This window comes from Elephas maximus, chromosome X (assembly GCF_024166365.1).
Source record: "Elephas maximus indicus isolate mEleMax1 chromosome X, mEleMax1 primary haplotype, whole genome shotgun sequence".
NCBI lineage: Eukaryota > Metazoa > Chordata > Mammalia > Proboscidea > Elephantidae > Elephas > Elephas maximus.
In genome coordinates this window covers 5,680,276-5,704,306 of record NC_064846.1, presented here as the reverse complement: position 1 = coordinate 5,704,306, position 24,031 = coordinate 5,680,276, and the positions used below count along the sequence as shown (strand labels likewise).

At 40.7% G+C, this 24,031-nt stretch overlaps 1 protein-coding gene across 3 annotated transcripts in view; it reads left to right on the top strand.

Moving 5' to 3' along the window:
• The window catches only part of MTM1 (myotubularin 1), a 108,075-nt gene extending 85,654 nt beyond the window's left edge, over nt 1-22,421 (top strand). For 2 of the 3 annotated variants that reach the window (XM_049871624.1, XM_049871627.1), the window contains 7 exons: nt 665-853; nt 6,378-6,563; nt 8,847-9,053; nt 13,755-13,847; nt 14,751-14,864; nt 18,211-18,387; nt 20,680-22,421. In XM_049871624.1, the coding sequence (XP_049727581.1) occupies nt 665-853; nt 6,378-6,563; nt 8,847-9,053; nt 13,755-13,847; nt 14,751-14,864; nt 18,211-18,387; nt 20,680-20,847 (1,134 nt within the window). In that variant the 3' untranslated portion in view covers nt 20,848-22,421. The remainder of the gene's footprint in view (nt 1-664; nt 854-6,377; nt 6,564-8,846; nt 9,054-13,754; nt 13,848-14,750; nt 14,865-18,210; nt 18,388-20,679) is intronic. The other variant, XM_049871626.1, reaches the window with a different exon arrangement.
• The last annotated feature ends 1,610 nt before the right edge of the window (nt 22,422-24,031 follow it).

Here is a 24,031-nt window from a genome sequence, read left to right as displayed (position 1 = left end):
AGGGAACACAATAGAGAGTCCCAGACAGAACCAGAGAAAAATACAGAACAGAACTCAAATTCGTGTAAAAAGACCAGACTTGGTGCTCTGACAGAGTTGGAGGAACCCCTGAAACTATGGCCCCCAGACCCACTGTTAACCCAGAACTAAAACCATTCCCGAAGCCCACTCTTCAGACAAAATTTAGACAGGGCTATAAAACAAAAAGTAATACACATGAGGAATGTGCTTCTTAGTTCAATCAGATATATGAGACCTAATGGGTATCTCCTGTCTGAAAGCAGGATGATAAGGCAGGAAGGGTCAGGAACTGGTCAAATGGACACAAGGAACTCAGGGTGGGAAGGAGGAGTGTGCTGTCACATTGTGGGGATTGCAACTAATGTCACAAAACAATATGTGTATTAATTTTTGTATGAGATATTAACATGAGCTGTAAACTTTCAGCTAAAGCACAGTAAAAGAAAATATCGATGGTAACAAAAATAAGTAAATACACGTGTGTTTCTGGGCGCACACACAGTGAAATTGCAAGTGAACAAGTACTCCGCTTCACAAAATCAGATTTACTTCATTGTGATTTTTAGTGCTTTACTTTTTATAGTTGTAATTGTTTTCTTGAGAGTTGGTTTCTGGATAGCTAAAATGTCTGAACTAACCATAGGTGCTGTCATGGATTCATCCAGAAAACAAGACGGTCATTGTGCGTTGCAGTCAGCCTCTGGTTGGTATGAGTGGTAAACGGAATAAAGACGATGAAAAGTATCTCGATGTTATCAGGGAGACTAATAAACAAATTTCTAAACTCACGATCTATGACGCAAGGCCCAATGTAAATGCAGTGGCCAACAAGGTGAGTGCATTTAATGATGCCATAGAGAAATTTACATGTGGAGTATGGGGTTTTATGTCAGTATTATTACCGTAGCATATCAGCATGTTGGTTTAATAAGTTAAATGTAGTTCAAGTAAGAAAACTAGTTCATTTAAGTTGCTAGCTGCCATCAAGTCGATTCCAACTCATAGCAACCCCATGTACATCAAAATGCAACACTGCCTGGTCCTGTGCCATCCTCACAATTGTTGCTTTGTTTGAGCCCATTGTTGCAGCTATTGTGTCGATCCATCTCATTGAGGCTCTTCCTCTTTTTCACTGACCCTCTACTTTGCCAAGCATGATGTCCTTCTCCAGGGACTGGTCCCTCCTGATAACATGTCCAAAGTATGTGAGACGTAGTCTCTCCATCCTTGCTTCTGAGGAGCACCCTGCCTGGAGTTCTTCCAAGACAGATTTGCTCATTCTTCTGGTAGTCCATGGTATATTCAGTATTCTTCACCAACGCCATAACTCAAAGGCATCATTCTTCAGTCTTCCTCATTCACTGCCCAGCTTTCTTATGCATATGTTCATTTAAGTAGAAAGTCGTTTTTTTAAATCACAACACTTCTCTTAACCAAAAGTTGAGTACATTAAAATCAGATGAAAATAAATGAAATAAATCAGGCAGGTCTAGAACTGTAATGAACTGGGGTTTTGGCCAGAATCTTAGGCAAAAGTTAGAATTTCTTTGGAGTTCTTTAGGCCGTTGATTTATACACTACTATACCATCTGTAAGGCATTGTGGAGAGCTATAATTGTTTAAATTCTAAATGTGTAGCCTTACCAAAACACTCCCTCCCCCATATCCATAGAGATTCACATATGTGCATTCTCATTTATATCAGATAGTTCAAGAAATGAGTAGTTCCATGTCTGTGAAGTTTCCTGACTCACTGCTTTAAATTCTTTATCCCTCTCTCACACACACACGCGCGTGCGCGCATGCGCGTACACTTTTAATGTTTTCAAAGCAATATGCCTCAGTTGTCTTCTTTGGCTGCTTAAGCAGAGTATGCCAGATGCACTTAAACTTGATTAGGGTCGTCACTGTGAACGTCAGCGATTGTGTGGTATTGCCGGCAGGAGCTCCTAAGACAGTGTATGAGGTGTAAGGCTGGTCACCTGACACAAAATGGCCCCGGATTGATATACTCTTGACATTTGTTTTCTCCCAGCATTGCCAGCTGTCACTCCCAAGTGCTCTCAGTATGCCTGTCCACGTAGTTCACCCCCACCCCGTGTGCAGATTGATGATTTCTGGTCAGCTGAAGGCTTGGATTTATCATCCTTAAGACTTGACTTACCCGGAGGGCGTTTTCCTGGCTTCTTCAGGCCGAATGCAAAACAAGTGCTTGAGCACTTCCAGTAGATAAGCAGCTGCATAAGGGAAACCTGTGCTGTCTGGGCACACTCGTGTGTGTAAAACTGTGTGGGGGGGTTCAACCCGTAATTGTTTGTACGTGGATCATCCGTCGTATACATTTAATTTTTTTTTCCTCCCAACGTGCATGCCCTTAGACCAGCTATTTGTTACCTCACTTGGTTTTTTGTTCAGCTAATGAAAATGATTTTGAAATTATAAGGAAAGCACTAAGGAAGTTAACGTTCTAACTAGATTTGAGATTTATAAGTGAAACAGGAAATGAAATCTAAATCTAAATTTTTCCTTGGATTATCCTTGATTTTGTATATCTCTTTTCCAGTTCTCCTTCATTTATAATTTAGAGTTGAACACATGTATAAAATGTCATATTTCCATGTATGTATTTAGCCTGAAGTAGATGGGATATAACATTAAAGTGAAGTGTTTAGAGGGAGTATTTTAAAATATTAAACTGTATAAAGTGAATACCTAATTATATTAACTCTAGAATTCATTGTCATAGCAGTGAAATGCCTTTTTAACACTTGGGAAATGTGCCTCTATTTCCATTTGTCTTAGGAATGAAGGGAAGGAAAATTGTGGGGAAAGCCTAGACCTTAAAGATCTCTGTGTCATTCATTTAAAAGCCTCCCTTTTTGACTGTCTCTCCCCCAGTCGTCTGTATCCATAGCAACAGGCTTTTGGCCCTTTACGTTGTTGTACTCAGTAATCTTCTACTCAGAAGAATATTGAATATACCATGGACTGCCAGAACGAACAAATCTATCTTGGAAGAAGTACAGCCAGAGTGCTCCTTAGAAGCGGAGATGGCGAGACTACATCTCAAGTACTTTGGACATGTTGTCCGGAGGAAGCAGTCCCTGGAGAAGGACATCATCCTTAGTCAAGTTGGAGGGTCAGCAAAAAAGAGGAAGACCCTCAAAGAGATAGACTGGTACAGCAGCTGCAACAGTGGGCTCAAGCATAGCAACAGCTGTGAGGATGGCGCAGGACCAGGCAGTGTTGCGTTCTGTTCTGTATGAGGTCACTATGAGCAGGAGCTGACTCGACAGCACCTAACAACAACCTAAGAACACTCAATAATCTGGGCTGCTCTTGTTTTGTTGTAAAAAGGAAACCGAAAAAGAAGACTTCAAAACTAACCAGAGATGGCGAATTTGAACTTTCCGGAATTCGATCTATGCTTTTTCCCCTTCTGACTTCTGTTCTCTTTGGATGTAATTTTTCCCTCTTTTGTGGACATTTAGAAATTGACAACCCCGCATGTCCCAAGCCACATCACACCATTTTAAATTCAATAAACAAACAAAACCGAGGCATAGGTGAGACCCAGCACCAAGCCCCTTGTTTTGTGGTGGTACAGTGTGATAAATGAAAACAGACTGCTGTTCATGTCTGGTTTTACCAGAAACTTTGGCAGTGAGTCCTAAGTATCTTTTTCCTTTTCTTTTTTTTCATTTATCATTTTCAGTTCTAGTCTAAAAGGAACGCCAGTGTCAAGAATCTCTTTGGAAATTACCATGATTATTTAAAAGCCACTTGTGTAGAGAAACAGATCATCTGTCTAGGGGAGGGTGACATATGTTATTGGATCCATTATAGGCTTGCACATCCAGCAAAACTCAGGCTGGCCCTTCCCCCTAAGCCTAGGCCTGCAGCTTGTAGAAGCAACTACTGGGTAGATGGGGCCTCTGTTGTGACCTTATGACCAGCACTGCCAAGGCTTTCTTCCCCGAGGCATGGGTTAACCAGGAAGGGGGAATGTGGCACCTTTGTACATTATTTTTTACCTAGTAACTTAAAGAGCCCTGGTGGCAGTTCTACTCTGTCCTGTAGAGTCACTGTGAGTTAGAATTGACTCGGCGGCAATGGATCTTGTGTCTTTTTTTGTTTTTGTTTTTTTGGTTTAGTAACTTTTTTTGAACAACAAAGTTCATATTTACTGTCTACTACTGATGCTATTAAAGTGTTAAAAAGCAAAGTTGTCACCCTGAAGACTAAGGTGCGCCTGACCCAAGCCATGGTGTTTTCAGTCACTTCATATGCATGTGAAAGCTGGGCAATGAGTGAAGAAGACCAAAGAAGAATTGATGCCTTTGAATTGTGGTGTTGACGAAGAATATTGAATATACCGTGGACTGCCAGAAGAATGAACAAGTCTGTCTTGGAAGAAGTGCGGCCAGAATGCTCCTTAGAGGCAATGATGGCGAGACTGCGTCCTGCATACTTTGGACATGTTGGCAAGAGGGATCAGTCCCTGGAAAAGGACATCATACTTGGTAAAGTAGAGGGTCAGCGGAAAAGAGGAAGATCCTCAATGAGATGGATTAACACAGTGGCTGCAATAATGGGCTCAGGCATAACAACGACTGTGAGGACGACGCAGGACTGGGCAGTATTTTATTCTGTGGTACGTGGGGTCACTGTGAGTTGGAACTGACTGGACGGCACCTAACAACAATTGATGCTATTTACAGGAAGCTTTAAAGAAACATTTCTACTTAAGTACTTGAGTAAAATGCATTACTTTTCTCGCCTAGAGTCCTTGGATCCCAAGGCCTCTGGCTGACATAGGTCTCCAGGCTTGAAGTTCTAGGGGTAGCCTTACTTCTACTGCAGGAAACCTTCTCTGTGACTCCTTTCTGCTAACCCAGAAAAAGCCATTGGTTGCTTGTGCCCTTCTACCCCAGCTACAAGTTGAGATTCCTCCTAATGTTAAAAGGGAAAACAGCAGGTGGTAGTGACTGCACATATTTCTAGTGACTTCCCTTGACTCTTGAATTCCAGGCCGATGTTTCCCTGCCCTCTTGCTACTGGTGCTCTGAAGTTAGTGGCTCTGGTTTCTTTGCGACCCTCTAAACTGTTCAACTTAAAGGGCCAAAGGCCACGTGCTACATGGCATTTTAAAACTTTTAAGCAGAATGCAGCCAGGTTTCTAAACAAAAACATACTATTCCTTTTTTTGTCTACATGGAAAACGGACCCTCTTTATCATACTGTATAGGTGAAGCAATGCCTGCCCTGGCAAGTTAATAATTGTAGGCTTTGACGTAGGTGGTGGCCATCTTGTCTTCTCTGCCCTTAGTATTTCCATAGCAGAGAAATACTCATGGTGTAGTAGGGAAGGCCCAAGCATTGAAGTCAAACTAGATTGAGATTCCACGTATTACCTCTGGGACTTTGGGGATAGTTCAGTAGAATCTCTTTTCTTATTTGCAAAGGGGGGATAGTAAATACCTATCTTGCAGTACTGCTGTGAGAGTTGGAAAGTCGTGTAAAGCAAAAAGCACAGTACCTGAAACATGATACCAAAGAAACAAAGAAAATGGAACCTGTTGCTATCAAGTCAATATCAACTCATAGCGACCCTATAGGGCAGAGTAGAACTACCCCATATCGTTTCCAAGGAGTGCCTGGTGGAATTGTACTTCCAACCTTTTTGTTAGCAGCCAAGCTCTTAACCACTGTGCCACCAGGGCTCCCTGAAACATCATATGGCTCATCAAATGGTGGCTGGTGTTAGCTCCTTTAATCCAATGAAACGTAGGTATTATTATCTCCTATGCTACAGAAGAGGAAATTGCGGCTCAGAGAGGTTAAATGCCTTGTTCCAGATCACACAGCAAATAAGGGTGGAAGCCGAGCTACTAGCCTAGGTCTGTGGCTTTCCTTTAACCCATTGTGCCTTATGTGAAGTCTCTTACAAAGCCAAGTGTGCCTGCTGCTGCCTCGATTTGGCTGGCTCCCCCCTGAAGAACACTGTTTCGGCTACCAAGTTGATGGTGAATGAGGACCATGCAGAACCTGCCCTTCCCTTTCCTGATCCAGAAGAAGAGCTAGTAATTATATGACTCTTTGGGAAAAAAAAAATTGTTTTCAGAAATACAGATCCCCAGGGAATTGCCAGCCTGCCACCTTTTTCCAGTTCATGGTGTGATTCATGTTGTTGATGCTTAGTGTTGGATAGAAAGCCCAGTCAAGTCAATTACTGTACTTAAACTGGAGGCTTTTAGGTTACAATTTGGACGACAAATAAGTTTTGAAACCTTTGTGTAAGTTACTGATGAAATAGAAAACCCAACTTACCGTTTATATATTTTGTTGCTTCTCAGGCAACAGGAGGAGGATATGAAAGTGATGATGCATACCATAACACAGAACTTTTATTCTTGGACATTCATAATATTCATGTTATGCGGGAATCGTTAAAAAAAGTGAAAGACATTGTTTATCCTAATGTGGAAGAATCTCACTGGTTGTCCAGTTTGGAGTCTACTCATTGGTTAGAACATATCAAGGCAAGTATATTTTAAAAATTGCATATTTAAAAATAATTGCTTAATGGAATAGGATTTTTTTAATTCCTTAAATTTTTAAAGAAGTCAACACTGAGAGACAAAACACTTGTAATATATATTCTATATTTGACACTTTTGTGTTTATCATTTGCTTACCTAACCTAAAGATTAAGGGGCCCTGGTGGTACAGTGCTTAAGCGCTTGCCTGCTAACTAAAAGGCTGGCGGTTCAAACCCACCAGCTACTCTGCAGGAGAAAGATGTGGCAATCTGCTTCCATAAAGATTACAGCTTTGGAAACCGTATGGGACAATTGTACTCTGACCTATAGGGCCACTATGAGTTGAAATCGACTTGATGACAACGGGTTAACCTAAAGATTACAGGCTAGGAAACATTATGGGACAGTTCTGCCCTGTCCTGTAGGGTCGCTATGAGTCAGAATTGACTCGACAGCATACCACAACAACAAATTAAAGCTTTTGCAACATCACCTCCAGGATATCTTGAGTGTTTGTACGAGTCTCTTTCCACCTCATCGGTAGTAGGTAGTTCAATCTTTCCTGTGGGTTGACTTAGGAAATGGCCGGTTTACTATCTCACCATTACTGGGTATGACCCCAAGGACCTAAACAGAGGTTGTTTTGATTGAAAGTAATCTCAAATCGACTTTTTTTTTTTTTTAAAGACTGGGTTTTGTATTTTTATTATGTCCAATCCTTCATCTTGATAAAGACATCAAAAATCCTTCACTCTTTTAAGCCAAAGCACCCAAAGCTATTTGAGGGAACTAACACTTTTAGAAATCATTTAACAGTAATAAACAACACCATCAGCAAAAACAGCCTCCTTTAAATCGATGAATTATTAACATAGATTGTTTTCTAGTCAAATTTTATGTTCTAACTTGATGGGAATTGTATTTTTATTTTGCCTGTCTAAATTTCATTTTCCTTTATCGTCCTCAAAAATAAATTGCAAAAAAATGAATTGTGACAACTAAATATAATGTATGCAGGATGGGATCCTGGAAACGAAAAAGGGCATTAGGTAAAAACTAAGGAAATCTGAATAAAGACTGGACTTGAGTTTATGATAATGGGTCAGTTCTGGTTCTTTAGTTGTGACAAATATACCGTAGAATTTACCACGTTAACAACGGGGGAAACTGGATCAGGTGTATGGGAACTTTCTGTAGTACCTTCACAATTTCTGTAAATATAAAACTATTCTGAAAAAAAAAAAAGATTTGTTTTAAAAAAGGATTGTACACTGTGGAAAACAGTTTGGTGTTTCCTCAAAAAGTTAAATATAGATTACCGTATGACCCAGAAATTCTACTCCTAGGCATACACTCAAAAGAATTGAAAGCAGAAATGCGAACAGACACATGTATACCAGTGTTCGTAGCAGTATTATTTATAATAGTGAAAAGACAGAAACAACTGAAATGTCCAGCAACAGATGAATAGATAAACAAAATGTGGTCTATCCATTGAGATATTATTTATCCGTGAGATAGGCTACCACATGGATGAACCTTGAAAACGTGATGCTGAGTGAAAGAAATCAGTCACAGGAGGACAAATACTGCATAAAATAAGCAGATTCATAGAGACAGCAAATCGCTGGTTGCCTGAGGTTGAGGATGGGAGCAGGCATTGACCTCAAATGAGTATGAGGGAACTTTTTTGGGTGGTGAAAGCGTTCTACAGTTGAACTGTGGTGGTGGTTGCACAACTGTATAAGCAACTAAATCTTATTGAACTAAGCGCTTCTGATGGCTCAATTGTATGGCATGTGAATTCTACCTCAGTAAGCTGTGGAATCATCAAAAAATGACATCATAGCAGTGACTCTTTGTATACATACAGTTAGTTCAAAGTCTCAAAGTTTTACTAGAATGCCATCATCTTTAGGATAAGTGTTCCTCTATTTATGAGTCAAATAGGAGTTCACATTTTATTAATTTAAAGGCCAAAAGTTGATTTCCATTGTATCAGGCCTTTAAGGTCTAGACTAGACCCACTGGGCCAGTTATTTTACTAATATGAAAATCAGCGTTAAATGCCACTTGGCTTTCTGTTTGTCTGTTTTTGTTTTTGAATACCTCAGCGTGCTCCAATGCATACTGCCACTCCTGGTGTTCCAGTTTCAGAAGTGTTTCTGTTCTAGACATAAGTCAGTACTTTAAAATAAGACTTTTTCTGCAATTAAAAAGTATCATTTCAAATGTAAGCAGCGTCTTATAACTCGATATCGACTCCCATCTTCTTCATTGCAGCTGGTTTTGACGGGAGCCATTCAAGTGGCAGACAAAGTGTCCTCAGGAAAGAGCTCAGTGCTGGTGCACTGCAGTGATGGATGGGACAGGACAGCCCAGCTCACGTCCCTGGCCATGCTGATGCTGGACAGCTTCTATCGGAGCATTGAAGGCTTCGAAATACTGGTACAAAAAGAATGGATAAGTTTTGGACATAAATTTGCATCTGTAAGTAAATAATGAAGCTAATTTTTTTAAAACATCAGGTCATTGCCATAGAAGATTAGAAAATTGGTAGTTAAACCATGTATTCCCTTTTAAAAATAAAATCCGAGGGAGGTAATAAAAACCACTTTATGGTTTGCAAATGTGTGATGCCTTTGGTTATTTAAAGTCTTTTTGGGAGACATGTTTATCCATTTCCACTCCTGTTGACTTGAGAGTAATACAGTTTGCATAGAAATGTTTAAATTGAAATTGAGCAGAAGGAAGATGGGACGATAAGTCTTTCTCAGCTAATATTATAGCTATTAGAGCCAAATGTATTTTTTTAAAGAAATGCTACTATTTTATTTGCAGCCTTTCATGTTATTTTTTGATACATGTTTTTAAAATCACCTAGAGAACCTGTTAAAATTCGTATTTGCAGGTCTTCCCTCCAGAGGCCGTTTGAGTAAGCATTTTTAACAAACTCCCAGGAGAGTCTCCTAAAGGGCCCCATAGACACAGTGTCAGAAGCCCTCCTATGAAACCTTTTTCTCCTTCCTCCAAATTTCCTAGGTGGTGTGAATACCATTTTCAAGTAGAAAGAATCATTGTTTAGTAAATGAATAAATGGTGAGGCTTTTGTGCCCGTTTTTAGGGAAGAAAGAACCGACTTTTAATTATAATAATCCCACCTTTCTGACATGGTTTCAAGTCTTGAAACTTTAGGATTGGTCCCTTAGCAACGGAAAGAACTTCTTTGGGGAGCCCCCATTACACGTACCAGTGGCCTGCTGTGCTGGATAATCCAGGCCTTTCTCTCTGCAGCTGTCCCTGACTTGACATGTGTAACATTCCAACCATATGAAATAGCTGTAGCACTCATACAAGATGATAATGCTTTGCCAGTTTTTATTGGAGCTGTACAGAAGTAGATATACTTAATTTCCATAATTTCAAAGCCTTACATTATTGCCATAGGGAAAAATGTTGTTTTGTTGTTGTTAGGGTGAACTTTTTGGTGTGTGAATTTTATCTCCAAAAAAGCAGCTTAAAAAAAAAATTAAATAATCATCACAACATCCACCAATGGAAGAATGAATAAATAAAATGTGGTCCATCGTACAATGGAATATTATTCAGCCTTAAAGAGAAGTGAACTCTGATACATGCTACAACAGGGATGAACCTTGAAAACGATGTTATTAGGTGCTGTCGAGTCACTTCCGACTCACAATAAAACAAAACACTGCCTGGTCTTGTGTCATCCTCACAACAGTCGCTATGTTTGAGCCCATTGTTGGCAGCCACTGTGTTAACCCTTCTCATTGAGGGTTTTCTTCTCTTTCACTGACCTTCTACTTTACCAAGCATGACGTACTTCTCCAGGGACTGGTTCCCTCCTGATAATATGTTAAGAGGACATGAGATGATGTCTCACCATCCTTGCTTCTAAGGACCGTTCTGGCTGTACTTCTTCCAAGACAGATTTGTTTGTTCTTCTGGCAGTCCACAGTATATTCAGTATTCTTCGCCAGCACCATAATTCGAAGGCATCAGTTCTTCTTCGGTTTCTCTTATTCATTGTCCAGCTTTCACATGCACATGAGGCAATTGAAAATTCCATGGCTTGGGGACAGGCGAACCTTAGTCCTCAAAGTGACATCTGCTTTTTAACACCTTGAAGAGGCCTTTTGCAGCAGATTTGCCCAATACAATGCGACTTTTGATTTCTTGATTGCTGCTTCCATAGGTGTTGAGTGTGGACCCTAGTAAAATGAAATCCTTGACAATCTCAATCTTTTCTGCCATTATCATGATGTTGCTTATAGGTCCAGTTGTGAGGATTTTTGTTTTCTTTATGTTGAGGTGTAATCCATACTGAAGGCTGTGATCTTTGATCTTCATTAGTAAGTGCTTCAAGTCCTCTTCACTTTCAGCAAGCAAAGTTGTGTCATCTGCATATCACAAGTTGTTAACGAGTCTTCCTCCAATCCTGATGCCCCATTCTTCTTCATATAGTCCAGTTTCTGGGATTATTTGCTCAGCACACAGATTGAATACATATGGTGAAATGATACAGCCGTGATCCACACCTTTCCTGACTTTAAACCATGAAGCATCCCCTGGTTCTGTTCCAACGACTGCCTCTTGGTCTATGTACAGGTTCTTTATGAGCACAATTAAGTGTTATGCAATTCTCATTCTTTGCGAAGTTACCCATGGTTTGTTACAATCCACACAGTCAAATGCCTTTGCATAGTCAATAAAACACAGGTGAACATCTTTCTGATATTCTCTCCTTTCAGCCAGGATCCATCTGACATCAGCGGTGATATCCCTCATTCCACGTCCTCTTCTGCATCAGGCCGGAATTTCTGGTAGCTCGTTGGCGATGTACTGCTGCAACTGCTTTTGAATGATCTTCAGCAAAATTTTACTTGCATGTGATAGTAAATGATTTTGTATGGTAATACCTGCATTCTCTTGAATCATCTTTCTTGGGATGGGAACAAATACAGATCTCTTCCAGTCGGTTGGCGGGCCAGGGAGTTGTCTTCTAAATTTCTTGGCATAGACGATTGAGCACCTACAGTGCTGCATCTGTTTGTTGAAACATCACCTGGAGCCTTGTTTTTCGCCAATGCCTTCAGTACAGCTTGGACTTCTTCCTTCAGTACCATCAGTTCTTGGTCGTATGCTACCTGCTGAAATTGTTGAACGTTGACCAATTCTTTTTGGTACAGTGACTGCGTATTTCTTCCATCTTCTTTTGATGCTTCCTGCTTCATTGAATATTTTCCGTGTAAAATTCTTCAGTACTGCAACTCGAGGCTTGAATTTTTTCTTCAGTTCTTTCACCTTGAGAAATGCTGAGCGTGTTCTTCCCTTTTGGTTTTCTAAGCCAGAGCTTTGCATGTTTCCTTATAATACTTTGTCTTCTTGAGTTGCCCTTTGAGATCATTTGTTCTGCTCTTTTATGAGATCATTTGTTCCTTTTGCTTTAGATACTCTACGTTCAAGAGCCAGTTTCAGAGTTTCTTCTGACATCTATTTTGGTCCTTTCTTTCCCATCTTTCTTCATGTATGATGTTCTTGATGTCATTTCACAACTCACCTGGTCTTCCGTCATTAGTGTTCAACGCATCAAATCTGTTCTTGAGATGGTCTCTACATTCAGGTGGGATATACTCAAGGTCATGTTTTGGCTCTCGTGGACTTGCTCTAATTTTGTTTGGCTTCAACTTGAACTTGTATATGAGCAATTGATGGGTCTGTTCTGCCGTCTGCCCCTGGCCCTGCTCTGACTGATGATATTGAGCTTCTCCATCGTCTCTTTCCACAAATGTAGTCGATTTGATCCCTGTGTATTCCTTCTGGTGAGGTCCATGTATATAGTTGCTGTTTACATTGTCAAAAAAAGGTATTTGCAATGAAGAAGTCATTGGTCTTGCAAAATTTTGTCATTCAATCTCCAGCGTCGTTTCTATCACCAAGGCCATATTTTGCAACTACCGATTCTTCTTTGTTTCCAACTTTCTCATTCCAATCACCAGTAATTATCAGGGCCTCTTGATTGCATGTTTGATCAATTGCAGACAGCAAAAGTTGGTAAAAATCTTCAATTTCATCTTTGGCCTTAGTGGTTGATGTGTAAATTTGAATAATAGTCGTATTAACTGCTGTTCCTTGTAGGTGTATGGATATTATCCTACCACTGACAGGGTTGGACTTCAGGATAGATCTTGAAATGTTCTTTTTTGATGATGAATGCAACACCATTCCTCTTCAAGTTGTCACTCCTGGCATAGTAGATCATATGATTCTCTGATTCAAAATGACCAATACCAGTCCATTTCAGCTCACTAATGCCTAGGATATCAATGTTTATGCGTTCCATTTCATTTTGGACGATTTCCAATTTTCCTAGATTCATATTTCATACATTCCATGTTCCAATTATTAATGGATGTTTGCAGGTGTTTCTTCTCATTTTGAGTCGTGCCACATCAGCAAATTAAAGTCGCGAAAGCTTGACTCCATCCGTGTCCTTAAAGTCAGCTCTACTTTGAGAAGGCAGCCCTTCTCCAGTTGTCTTTTAAGTGCCTTCCAACCTGAGGGGCTCATCTTCCAGCCCTGCATCAGACAGTGTTCTGCTGCTGTTTATAAGGTTTTCACTGGCTAATGCTTTTCAGAAGTGGACTGCTGGGTCCTTCTTCCTAGTCCGTCTTAGTTTGGCAGCTTAGCTGAAACCTGTCCACCAAGGGTAACCCTGCTGGTGTTTGAAATACTGGTGGCGTAGCTTCTAGCATCACAGCAACACACAAGCCCCCACAGTATGACAAACTGACAGATGAATGGTGACATGGAAAAATACAGTATACTGTTTATTCTCTGATAAACCTGGCTTTTAGAAGACAGGTTGCCGTATCATCACATTTTGGGGGTTGTGTGCTTTGTTCACATCCCTGGATGGCGCAAACAGTTAAGTGCTAGACTACTAACCAAAAGATTGGTGCTTTGAGACCATCCAGAGGCTCCTGGGAAGAAAGGCCTGGTGATCTACTTCTGAAAAGTCATCCTTTGAAAATGCTATGGCGCACCGTTCTACTGTGACATATATGGGGTTGCTGTGAGTTGGAGCCCACTGGACAACACCTGGTATGCTTTCTTGAGATGTGTACCCATGGACTAAAACAACTCATCTTTGCTGATTCATTGCAGAGAATAGGTCACGGTGATAAAAACCACGCCGATGCTGACCGATCTCCTATTTTTCTACAGTTTATCGATTGCGTGTGGCAAATGTCCAAACAGGTAAGGGACATATAGGATGAAAATACGTTTGAATTAATGTTAAAACTAAGTGTTTGCATCTGATATCTGGGATTTTATCCAAAATAATTCACAGCAGGGATAGAGATGAAAGAAGGTGGGCCACATGTGAATGGTTGTTGAAGCGGGTGTTGGGTACATGGGAATTCAGTGTTCTATTCTCGTTATTAGTTATTTGTCCGGAATTTACCATATAAATTTAAAAAATTCAACATTTAACTGTATCGTCTCTACCAATGGAGGAGCAGTGGCATTGACGATACTAAGTTGTAGTTTACATACGTTCTAAACTGGCCTTTGAATATAGGCATGTCTGTTAACTCATAACACTTTAAATAATTAAACTGCCGTATGGCGTGCACTGGGCTGTGGTCGCTGTAAGTCAAAATCGACTCAACAGCAACAGGTTTGGGGTTTCTTTGGCTTTATGTACCCTAGTGACACAGTGGTTAAGAGCCATGCAGTAGTTAACAGCTCGGGCTGCTAACCTAAAGGTCACCAGTTGGAATCTACCAGCTGCTCCTTGGAAACCCTATGGGGCAGTTCTTCTCTGTCCTATAGGGTCACAATGAGTCAGAATCCACTTAAAGGCAATGAGTTTGGTTTGATTTTGGATACACTGTATAGGCTCAAGAGAACTCAGAAAACAGGACAGTTTTCCTGCTTTTCTTCTTTATTCCTTACTTCACACTTATTTAAACTTCTTGGTCCTGAGCAAAACACCAACAAATGAGGTATAGGGCGTGTGCAGATTGCAGCCCCTGCTATCCTTTCTGGAACGCCACAATGTGGCCACATTTATTTACTTTTACAATGCATCTTTTCAGTTAATAAAACATCAATCTCAATTCTTCATGCTATGTTGGCTTGTTTGTTTTTGTCTAGTTCCCTACAGCTTTTGAGTTCAATGAACAATTTTTGATTACAATTTTGGATCATCTGTATAGTTGCCGGTTTGGTACTTTCTTGTTCAATTGTGAATCTGCTCGAGAAAGACAGGTGAGTAATAATGCTCATCTCTTTAGTAGAGGCTCTCCAAAATGTGTCTAATCTGCCATGAAATCAAAAGGGAATATTAAAGGCCAAACCTATAAGAACAGGGGAAATGAGGAAGGAGGCACAGCAACAAAATGGTGGAGGCTGGAAAGCGGTAGATAATGGTGAATAATTTAGCTTCAGATAACCTAATCTCAAATTAGCAGTGAAGAAAGCCAAGAACCAACCCACTTTGCGTCACAGGAACCCCAGAGGATTCAGGGATGAGCTGTACCAGACATCTGGGGCAAAGGGAGAAGAATAAAATAAGTTGAAGATCTATTTAGAATAAGGATTTAGATTCCCAGATTCCCTCCACCCCTTTCTGGAGTGGAGGCCTCTGACAAAGGTCCAGAGCGTTCCTCTCTGGAGAGGGTAAGAGTGGGCTTCTGGGCTGGGGACTGTAGTATCATGAGGAGGATGAGGCCAACAGGTAAGTGCTGACTGTTGAGATCCCCAGCTCCCTCCCCTGATTTAGTTCCTAGTATTCTTGGCACCTTATGTTCCAGGCAGGATCTTGAAAGAACTCTCTCTGTGGACAGGGAGGCAGAGAAATTAGAACCCTTACCCATTGCTGATGGGGATGTAAAGTGGTGAGAACTACTGTGGAAAACAGTTTGGTGGTTCCTGAAAAAGTTAAACATGGAGCTACCATATGACCCAGTAATTTCACTCCTAGGTACTTATTCAAGAGAATTAAAAACATATGTCCACACAAAATCTGGTACACAAATGTTCATAGCAGCACTATACACAATAGCCAAAAGGTGGAAACAACCCTAGTGCCCATCAGCAGATGAATGGATAAACACAGTGTGCTACATATGTACAATGGAATATTACTCAGCCGTAAAGAAAAATGAAGTCCTGGTACATGCTATAACATGGATGAACCTCAAAGATTTGCTGAGTGAAATAAGTCAATCACAAAAGGTCAAATATTATATGCTCTCATTTACATGACATGATAAGAATAGGCAAATTTATAAAGAGTGATGGTTATTAGTGGTTACTGGAGCGGGGAGGGAAAGAGGAACTCATTCTCTGGGAAGGAGTGAATTTTTGTTTAAGGTGATGGGAAAATTGGCATCAACTAAAGGTAATAGTTACACAACTTTAGTAATGTAATTGATGTCACTAAGCTGTACACTATAAAAAAGGCGAAATGGCAAATGTGACATTATATATAATATTGGAACAGCAACCCCCCTCCAAAAAAAGATTGAAGTTGCTGGTACTACTTAGTTGCAACTAAACACCTCATGAGATTAGTTTTCTTGGTTTGAAGGTCTAGGGTCATAGTTTTGTGGGTCTGTCCAGTCAGTTGGCCTAATATTGTGTTTAGAGTTTCTGTTCTACCTCCCAGTTTGGTGAGTAGTGCCTGAGATCTTAAAAGCTTATGAGTGGCCATCCCAGATACAACAATTGGTCTCTCTTTGCCTGGAGCAGAAGAGGAAGACCCAGGAATTGGAAAAGGAAATAGACTATAGGTCTAAGTGCTTCTATGAACTACTACCTCATTTGCCGTGAGACCAGAAGAACTGGATGGTAGGTACCTGGCTACCATTATTGAAGATTTTGATCAAGCACACAGTAGCTGAATCCTGATCAAGAAGGGGGAAAATGTGGAACAGAGTTTCAAATTCTTATGAAGCCAGACTTACTGATCCACTGAGACTGGGGAAACTGCCAAATCTGTTGCCCTGAGATAATTGTTAAACCGTGAACCAAAACTCTCCCCTGAAGTCATCTTTACCAGATTAGCCCAACTAGTAAAGAATGTTTGCCTTGAACATTGAGCCCTTTTAAAGAGTTATCTATATGAAATCAAATTGACAACAGTAACACTAAAGCACAGAAGAAAAGTTTAGGGGGCAGTGAGTCTAAGCTAATGGTGGTGAAACAACATAGGTAGAGATGGTGAGAATGGTGACACAATATGAGGATTGTAACCAGTGTCATTGTTAAAACACAGCAACGGGATAGTGCGTGGTGTAAAGTCAGGAAAGGTGTGTATCGGGGTTGTATCCTTTCACCATAGTTACTCAATCTGCTTGCTGAACAAATAATCCCAGAAGTTGGACTATATGAAGAAGAACGGGGCGTCAGGATTGGAGGAAGACTCATTAATAACCTTCAATATAAAGATGGGACAACCTTGCTTGCTGAAAGTGAAGAGGACTTGAAGCACTTACTGATGAAGATCAAAGACCACAGCCTTCAGTATGGATTACACCTCAACATAAAGAAAACAAAAACCCTCACAAATGGACCGATGAGCAGCATCATGATAAACGGAGAAAAGATTGAAGTTGTCAAGGATTTCATTTTACTTGGATCCACAATCAACAGCCATGGAAGCAGCAGTCAAGAAATCAAAAGACACGTTGCATTGGGCAAATCTGCTGCAAAGGACCTCTTCAAGGTGTTGAAGAGCAAAGATGTCACCTTGAAGACTAAGGTGCGCCTGACCCAAGCCATGGTATTTTCAATCACATCATGAATGAATAAGAGAGACCGAAGAAGAATTGGTGCCTTTGAATTATGGTGTTGTTGAAGAATATTGAATATACCATGGACTGCCAGAAGAATGAACAAATCATTCTTGGAAGAAGTACAACCAGAATGCTCCTTAGAAGTGAGGATGGAGAGACTACATCTCATACTTCGGACATGTTATCAGAAAGGATCAGTCCCTGGAGAAGGAGATTACGCTTGGTAAGGTAGAGGGTCAGCGAAAAAGAGGAAGACCCTCAAGAAGATGGATTGACGCAGTGGCTGCAACAATGGGCTCAAATATAGCAAGGATTGTGAGGATGGCGCAGGACCGGGCAGTGTTTCATTCCATGGTACACAGGGTCGCTATGAGTAGGAACTAACTTGACAGCACCTAACGAAAACAACCACCACTGGTGTCACTGAACTGTATGTGTAGAAATTGTTGAATGGATATAGGTTTTCTTGTGTATATTTTCACCAAAAATAAAAAAGAGCACCCATCTGTTTACAACTGTTTTACCCTGGAATAGTCTTCATGGATCAGTGAATTGCATTTAATGTTCCAGCATCCTGCACCTCTAGCTTCGGGTAGAAATAGTGGCTCTCGAGCTAGGCCATTATCTCTGCCAATATCAGTAAATGGCACTCACTGGCCCATGAAGCATTTTGAGCTATTAGGGGGATAATGTAAATGTGTGTGACTCAGCAGAGAGCAATATGGTTCAAGATGACGCTGATCTGGATGGCCAGAGGTTGCAAAATGGTTTATGTGTGTTTTTACTTACGCTTTCCACTTTCTCTTTTTCTATAGAAAGTTACAGAAAAAACTGTTTCTCTATGGTCACTGATAAACAGTAATAAAGAAAAATTCAAAAATCCCTTCTATACTAAAGAAATCAATCGCGTTTTATATCCAGTCGCCAGTATGCGCCACTTGGAACTTTGGGTCAATTACTACATTAGATGGAACCCCAGAATCAAACAACAAGTAAGTGAAATGGCACCGTGAAAAGAGAATAATGCTGACTGACTTACTACTTCTGGGCTTTTAGATAATGTTATTCGGTATGTTTTTTAATATCGTGAGAGAAAAATATCAGACTTAAAAAAAAACACATCTCTGAACTTGTTGTTAAGTACTAACCCATTTATTTTTATCGATGTTTAACTTGAATTTCTCTGTCAACATGGATAATATAATTTTTATTAAAGTGTAAGCTGATTTAAAGCTCTGGAAAGTGTCTAAGTTTTGATAGCCAAGGATTTCGTTTAATCACTTGAAGCCGTTACACATCACATATCCATCACTGGAAAATTCCTTACAGGGACCAAACTTAGAAGATCCTTCCAGGGTAAGAAAATAGGTTTTCCCTTATTGGACCAGGTGTCTGTACTAGGTTAACTAACATACGAGTTTTTGTTTTAAACCAGGGCCTTTACTTCTAAAGGAGTCCCTGGGTGCTGCAAATGGTTAACATTGCTTGATTGACTAACAGAAATGTTGGAGGCTCACAGCCATCCATCCAAAGGCTCCTGGTGATCTACTTGCAAAAAGTCACAGTTCTACTGTGACACACATGGGATTGCTGTGAGTCGGAGTCGGCTCTGGCAACTAGTACTGGTTACGTGTAAAAGAAAGATAATTGTTCTGTCCATAGATAGCAGATTTGTTTGGCCCCATTTATCAATGAAAAATGGAAACAATGATTTTTGAAGCAAAAGACTCCACATATTATTAAAGATATACTTCAGCTTTTCCTTCTCCCCCCGCCCCCACCCCACCTCCATTCCAAAGCAGATTGTAGAGAAGGCTCCCAAGGCTCTTTGTTTAGTGACCTGTTCTAAGCCTTAGGAATAGTCCGTGCTTGGGGTTGCTCTTTGTAAAGGTTTGCACTGCTGTCTGAGGTTCAAACGGTCCACTGCCTGTTCTCCCAGGCCAGTCTTGCAGAGAGCGCTTGCTTTAATCCCAATGGAAAGATCACAGCGACAGCAAGGCTGTGTTGCTGCAGCCTGTCTCCTTAATTGTTGATTCCGCTCAGGCAGCGAGCCCGACTCCAGCCAGCGGGCTCCCTTTCTCACTGGGGAAATGCCAGCTTTAGCTGGCACTGGCACTTCAAGGTCTCTCACTTGCATGAAAGGCTCTTGCCATTTAGTAATGGTTGAAATGTGTATTCTTCTGGAAAATGACAGATTCCAGGGCTTGAGAACATTCACTTGTTTCATTTGGGATTTGAGAAGCAGATTGAGGGAATGTATTTCGTGGTAGTTGTAGTGTTTGGAATATCAAGTAAAGAGTGCATGGGGGTGTTTCCAGGGCTCTAACTGCTATTACAGAAGACGTGTTCCTTTTCTAATGAAAAAGACTTTTATGGATGAGCAGTGTGTTCGTCCTATAAAATAAGTCACTGTTAACATTTAGAAAGTGTTGACCATTTCTGTACAGATTCTAGAATCTTCCTCACCCGTTTGTCCTTGGGGTGATTCTTGAAATTCAAGGAATTTGGAGCAAATCATTTCTGACTATATAAAGGCAGTAATGGTACTTCCGTGACAAGTCAGGCTTGAAGTGACATCTTGAGAGGAATTTGCTATAATACATTTATTCCACTTATTCTCCTATGGCTTCACAGAATGGGACTGGGTCAGAGAGGAATGTGTATTCCCTAGCAGACTTTTATTTATTTAAGTCAGTAATTGGTTTATAGTATGATCCATTGAAATTTACTCGAAAGAGAAAACAACTTCTCCTTTCTGGGTAGGTGTTCTGAACGTGCAGTGTCTTATGTACATCTTTATGTCCCTCAGCACTGTGTATGTTTATTTCCCAAATCCTGAGTGTCCCCATGTGTCCCTGGGGGGACGCAGAGATTCAGAAGAGGCAGTCTCCACCCTCAAGGGGCAGGCCTGCAGGACAGCCCAGGACCTAAGCAGCTGATTATAACGCAGGGGAATAAATGTGATGGTAGAAGTGTAAACTAAGTACATTGTTGTGGTTGGGTGCCATTGAGTCAATTCTGACTCCTATGGCCCCTATCGGACAGAGTAGAACTGCCGCATAGGGTTTCCAAGGCTGTAATCTTTACAGAAGCTGACTGCCATATCTTTCTCCTTCAGAGCGGCTGGAATCGAGCTGACAGCAATGGGTTTGGTCTTGGTTTTTATGTTAATCCTCAAGGAGAGGGTTTATTCATAAAGCAGCAGTAGCAGCAGTGTAGCATAGGTGTGTTCTTGGGACCTGGCCAGCACGAAGGGGTAACTCTTGTCTTCTGGTTCTGTCCAGCAGCCAAATCCAGTGGAGCAGCGTTACATGGAGCTCTTAGCTTTGCGCGATGAATACATCAAGCGGCTGGAGGAATTGCAGATTACCAACTCAGCCAAGATCTCCGATCCTCCGACTTCCCCGGCAAGTCCTTCCCAAATCATGCCCCACGTGCAAACTCACTTCTGAGCGGGAACCCTGGCACTGAGCTCCATCTCTGAATAAAGGAAACATCTGACTTTGATCTTGTACAAAGTAGATTATAAGATTTGCCTCCATATAGAACTTGAACTAACATAACCTTAAAAAAACCTTAAGCTCTTGAATATGTGCCTTCTATTTTTATAATACATACTACAAGAAAAATACTGTGTCCACATGGCAATCAGAAGAAAGGAGCCAAGATGATGTTTTGGAAAATCCTGACACCATTAAATAAGCAGGTTTTAAAAAGAAAATTTAAATTTAATTTACCTGTTTAGAAATACTGTGTATACAATATGGATTTTGTGGGTTTCATTGAAACAACATTATTTTAAGTTAAAAGGGAAAATGTGTGTGTGAAATGGATTTTCCCCCAGGCTGCTTCTAATTGTTACTTTGGATTGTCTAAAATGAATCCAAATGTGAAAGATGTGTGTTACTGCCAAAACCAAATTGAGCTCAAGGTCCTAGGCATTCTCCAAAAGCAAGGTGTTTACATAATTGCCAAATTTTGTACCACCCTAAGTGGTGATTTAAGGAGAAATAGCTGCGGAGATGAGCTTTGCTCATTATTTTGAAATTTTGGAATATGAAGCGTTTTCCCCTCCTTTTCAAGAGAAGCTTATTTTTATATTAAGGGACTGATGGGGCCCAGTTAAATATGATTTGTTTTTTCACTGTGCTGGTTCTATTTTCTAAATTTTTCATGAACTTGCCGAAAATTCCGAATGGCTTTCAGGTTGTGGCAAACAGCACTCACTGTGTAAGGGTGTCAGGTGGCGTGATGCTACTTAGGTGGGAATGTTTTTGCAAACCTCGCGCTAGTCTAGCCAGCTTGTCTACCAAAGGAGGGTTCTTCATCTTGTGTGTGTGAGCTCCTGCTGGAGCAGCAGTCTTTGAAATCAGTGCCCAGATGTGTATTTGTTGAGCGTATTCTTTAAAGTATTGTGTTTCGTGCATTTCATTTTCAATGGTGTCGGGTGCCCCTTCCCTCAAGTGTGCATAAAAACTGGTTCTACAAATTTTTACTTGAAGTACCGGGCAGTTTGCTTTTCAGGTTTTTTGTTTGTTTTTGTTTTATTGTTTTTTTTTTTTCTTTTTGTAGTATTAAATGAAATTTTAATTGCACAGTTCTATTTGATATCTGAACTAATTCATTCAGTAAGTGTGTTTGTAAAAGTTAAGGCTAGAGTTAAAACAAGTAATGTGTTTTACAGTGATTGTAAAGGACTATTTATAGCTAATATGGTTTTGTTTCCAATTAATTAAGAGAGATTAAATATATCTTTGTAAATTATTTTATGTCATAGCTTAATTGGGCTACCAAATAAGGCATCTCAAATGCAGTAGTATAATGTATGCATTTTGTAAGTATAAGAAACTTTATTAGAAATTCTCTTGCTTTTTGTAAACGCTGTAAATATTTCATAAATTAACAAAGTGTCACTCCGTAAAAAGAAAAAAGCTAATGCTAATAGCTTAAAGGATTTTGTGAAGTTTCATGGAAGATTTTTCATGGCAATGACTAAAGACCTGCTGTAATAAAGATATTAATGAAAACATGATGCTCAATTGTCAGGGCTATAACTGCAGATACGTGTTTTAAATGCATGTGACACCTATGTTATTTTCTCTCCTGGATCTCGTTGGTTTGCTTTTTTCTCTGTCCTGCTAGCAACCTTACAAGGTTCTCCACAATTCCAACAATGATTGTCATTTAACAATGCAGACTTTAAGAGTCACAGCTGCTTTTACTGAAGTAAGAATGCCAAAAACCGAACCCATTGCCATTGAGCCCATTCCTACTCATGATGACCCCATGTGTGACAGAGTAGAACTGCTCCATAGGGTTTTCTTGGCTGTGATCTTTATGGAAGCAGATCGCCAGGACTTTCTTCCACGGTGCTGCTGGGTGAGTTCGAACCGCCAACCTTTTAGTTAGTCGTTGGGTGCAAACGGTTTGTACCACCCAGGAACCTGAAAGTAAGGATAGCTTTTCCAGAAGTGCTGGGATGAATGTACACAACGCTATGAATTTCAGCCTCTACATGGAGATCACAGCAGTTGATATTAAGGGAGTGGCCCCAGGCTGACAGCCAGTAAGGAAGCAGGGACACCAGCCCTACAGCCTCAAGGAACTGAATTCAGCCTCTAACTTCAATGAGTTTGGGGGCAGGCTCTGCCCCTGGAGACTCCCGAAAGGCACACAGCTCTGACAGCACCTCGATTCCAGCCTTGGGATGTGCTAAACAAGACCCAGCTATGTCATGCTGGACTTCTGACCTACAGAAATTGTGAGACAATGAATTTGTGTTGTTTTAAGCTGCTAAGTTTATGGTAACTTATTATGGCAGGAATGAAAAACTAATACAATGTCTAATTGTATTAGTTTCTTACAGCTGTTGTAACAAATTGCCACAAACTTGTGGCTTAAAACAGGGATGTATTGTCTCACAGTTCTGGAGACTAGAAGTCTGAATTCAGGGTGTCAGCAGGGCCATGCTCCTTTCGAAGGCTCTAGGGGCAGATCATTTCTCGTCTCGCCCAGCTTCTGGGAGCCCCACATGTTCCTTGGCTTTTGGCGACGTCATTCCAGTCTCTGCTCCTGTGGGCATATGGCCGACCTCCCTCTGTGTGTGTCTTTGTCTCTTATCCTGTTTTTATTATAAGGACACCAGGCCCTACTTCAGTATGACCTCATGCTAACTGAACTAATTACATCTGCCAAGACCCTATTCCCAAACAAGGTCATGTTCACAGGTACCAGGGGTTAGGACTTCAACAGGTCTTTTGGGGGAACACAACCCATAACACCAATGTTATACAACATCAGGAAATAATTTTCTGTTGAGAAAAGTCTTGAAAAGTGGACAGGCCAAGATTTTTAAACATGACTGGATGGTGCTTCTGGGACTTGTTAAAAACCTGGATCCAAGGCAGCAATGTTTTGCAAGAACACACAGAACTTAAGTCCATCTGTTGTATCATTCACCAGGAATTGCTTTGGGCTGAAGAGTCTGATAATGGGCATAACAGTGAACACCATGAACTGCACACCCTGTCCTGGCTTGAACCACAGAGAGCTCCATGCTTTGCTTATCAAGTGGATGCCGTCTTCAGTGGCCTGTTGCGATGCACCAAGGTGACAGCACTTCCATGTTACTTGAGT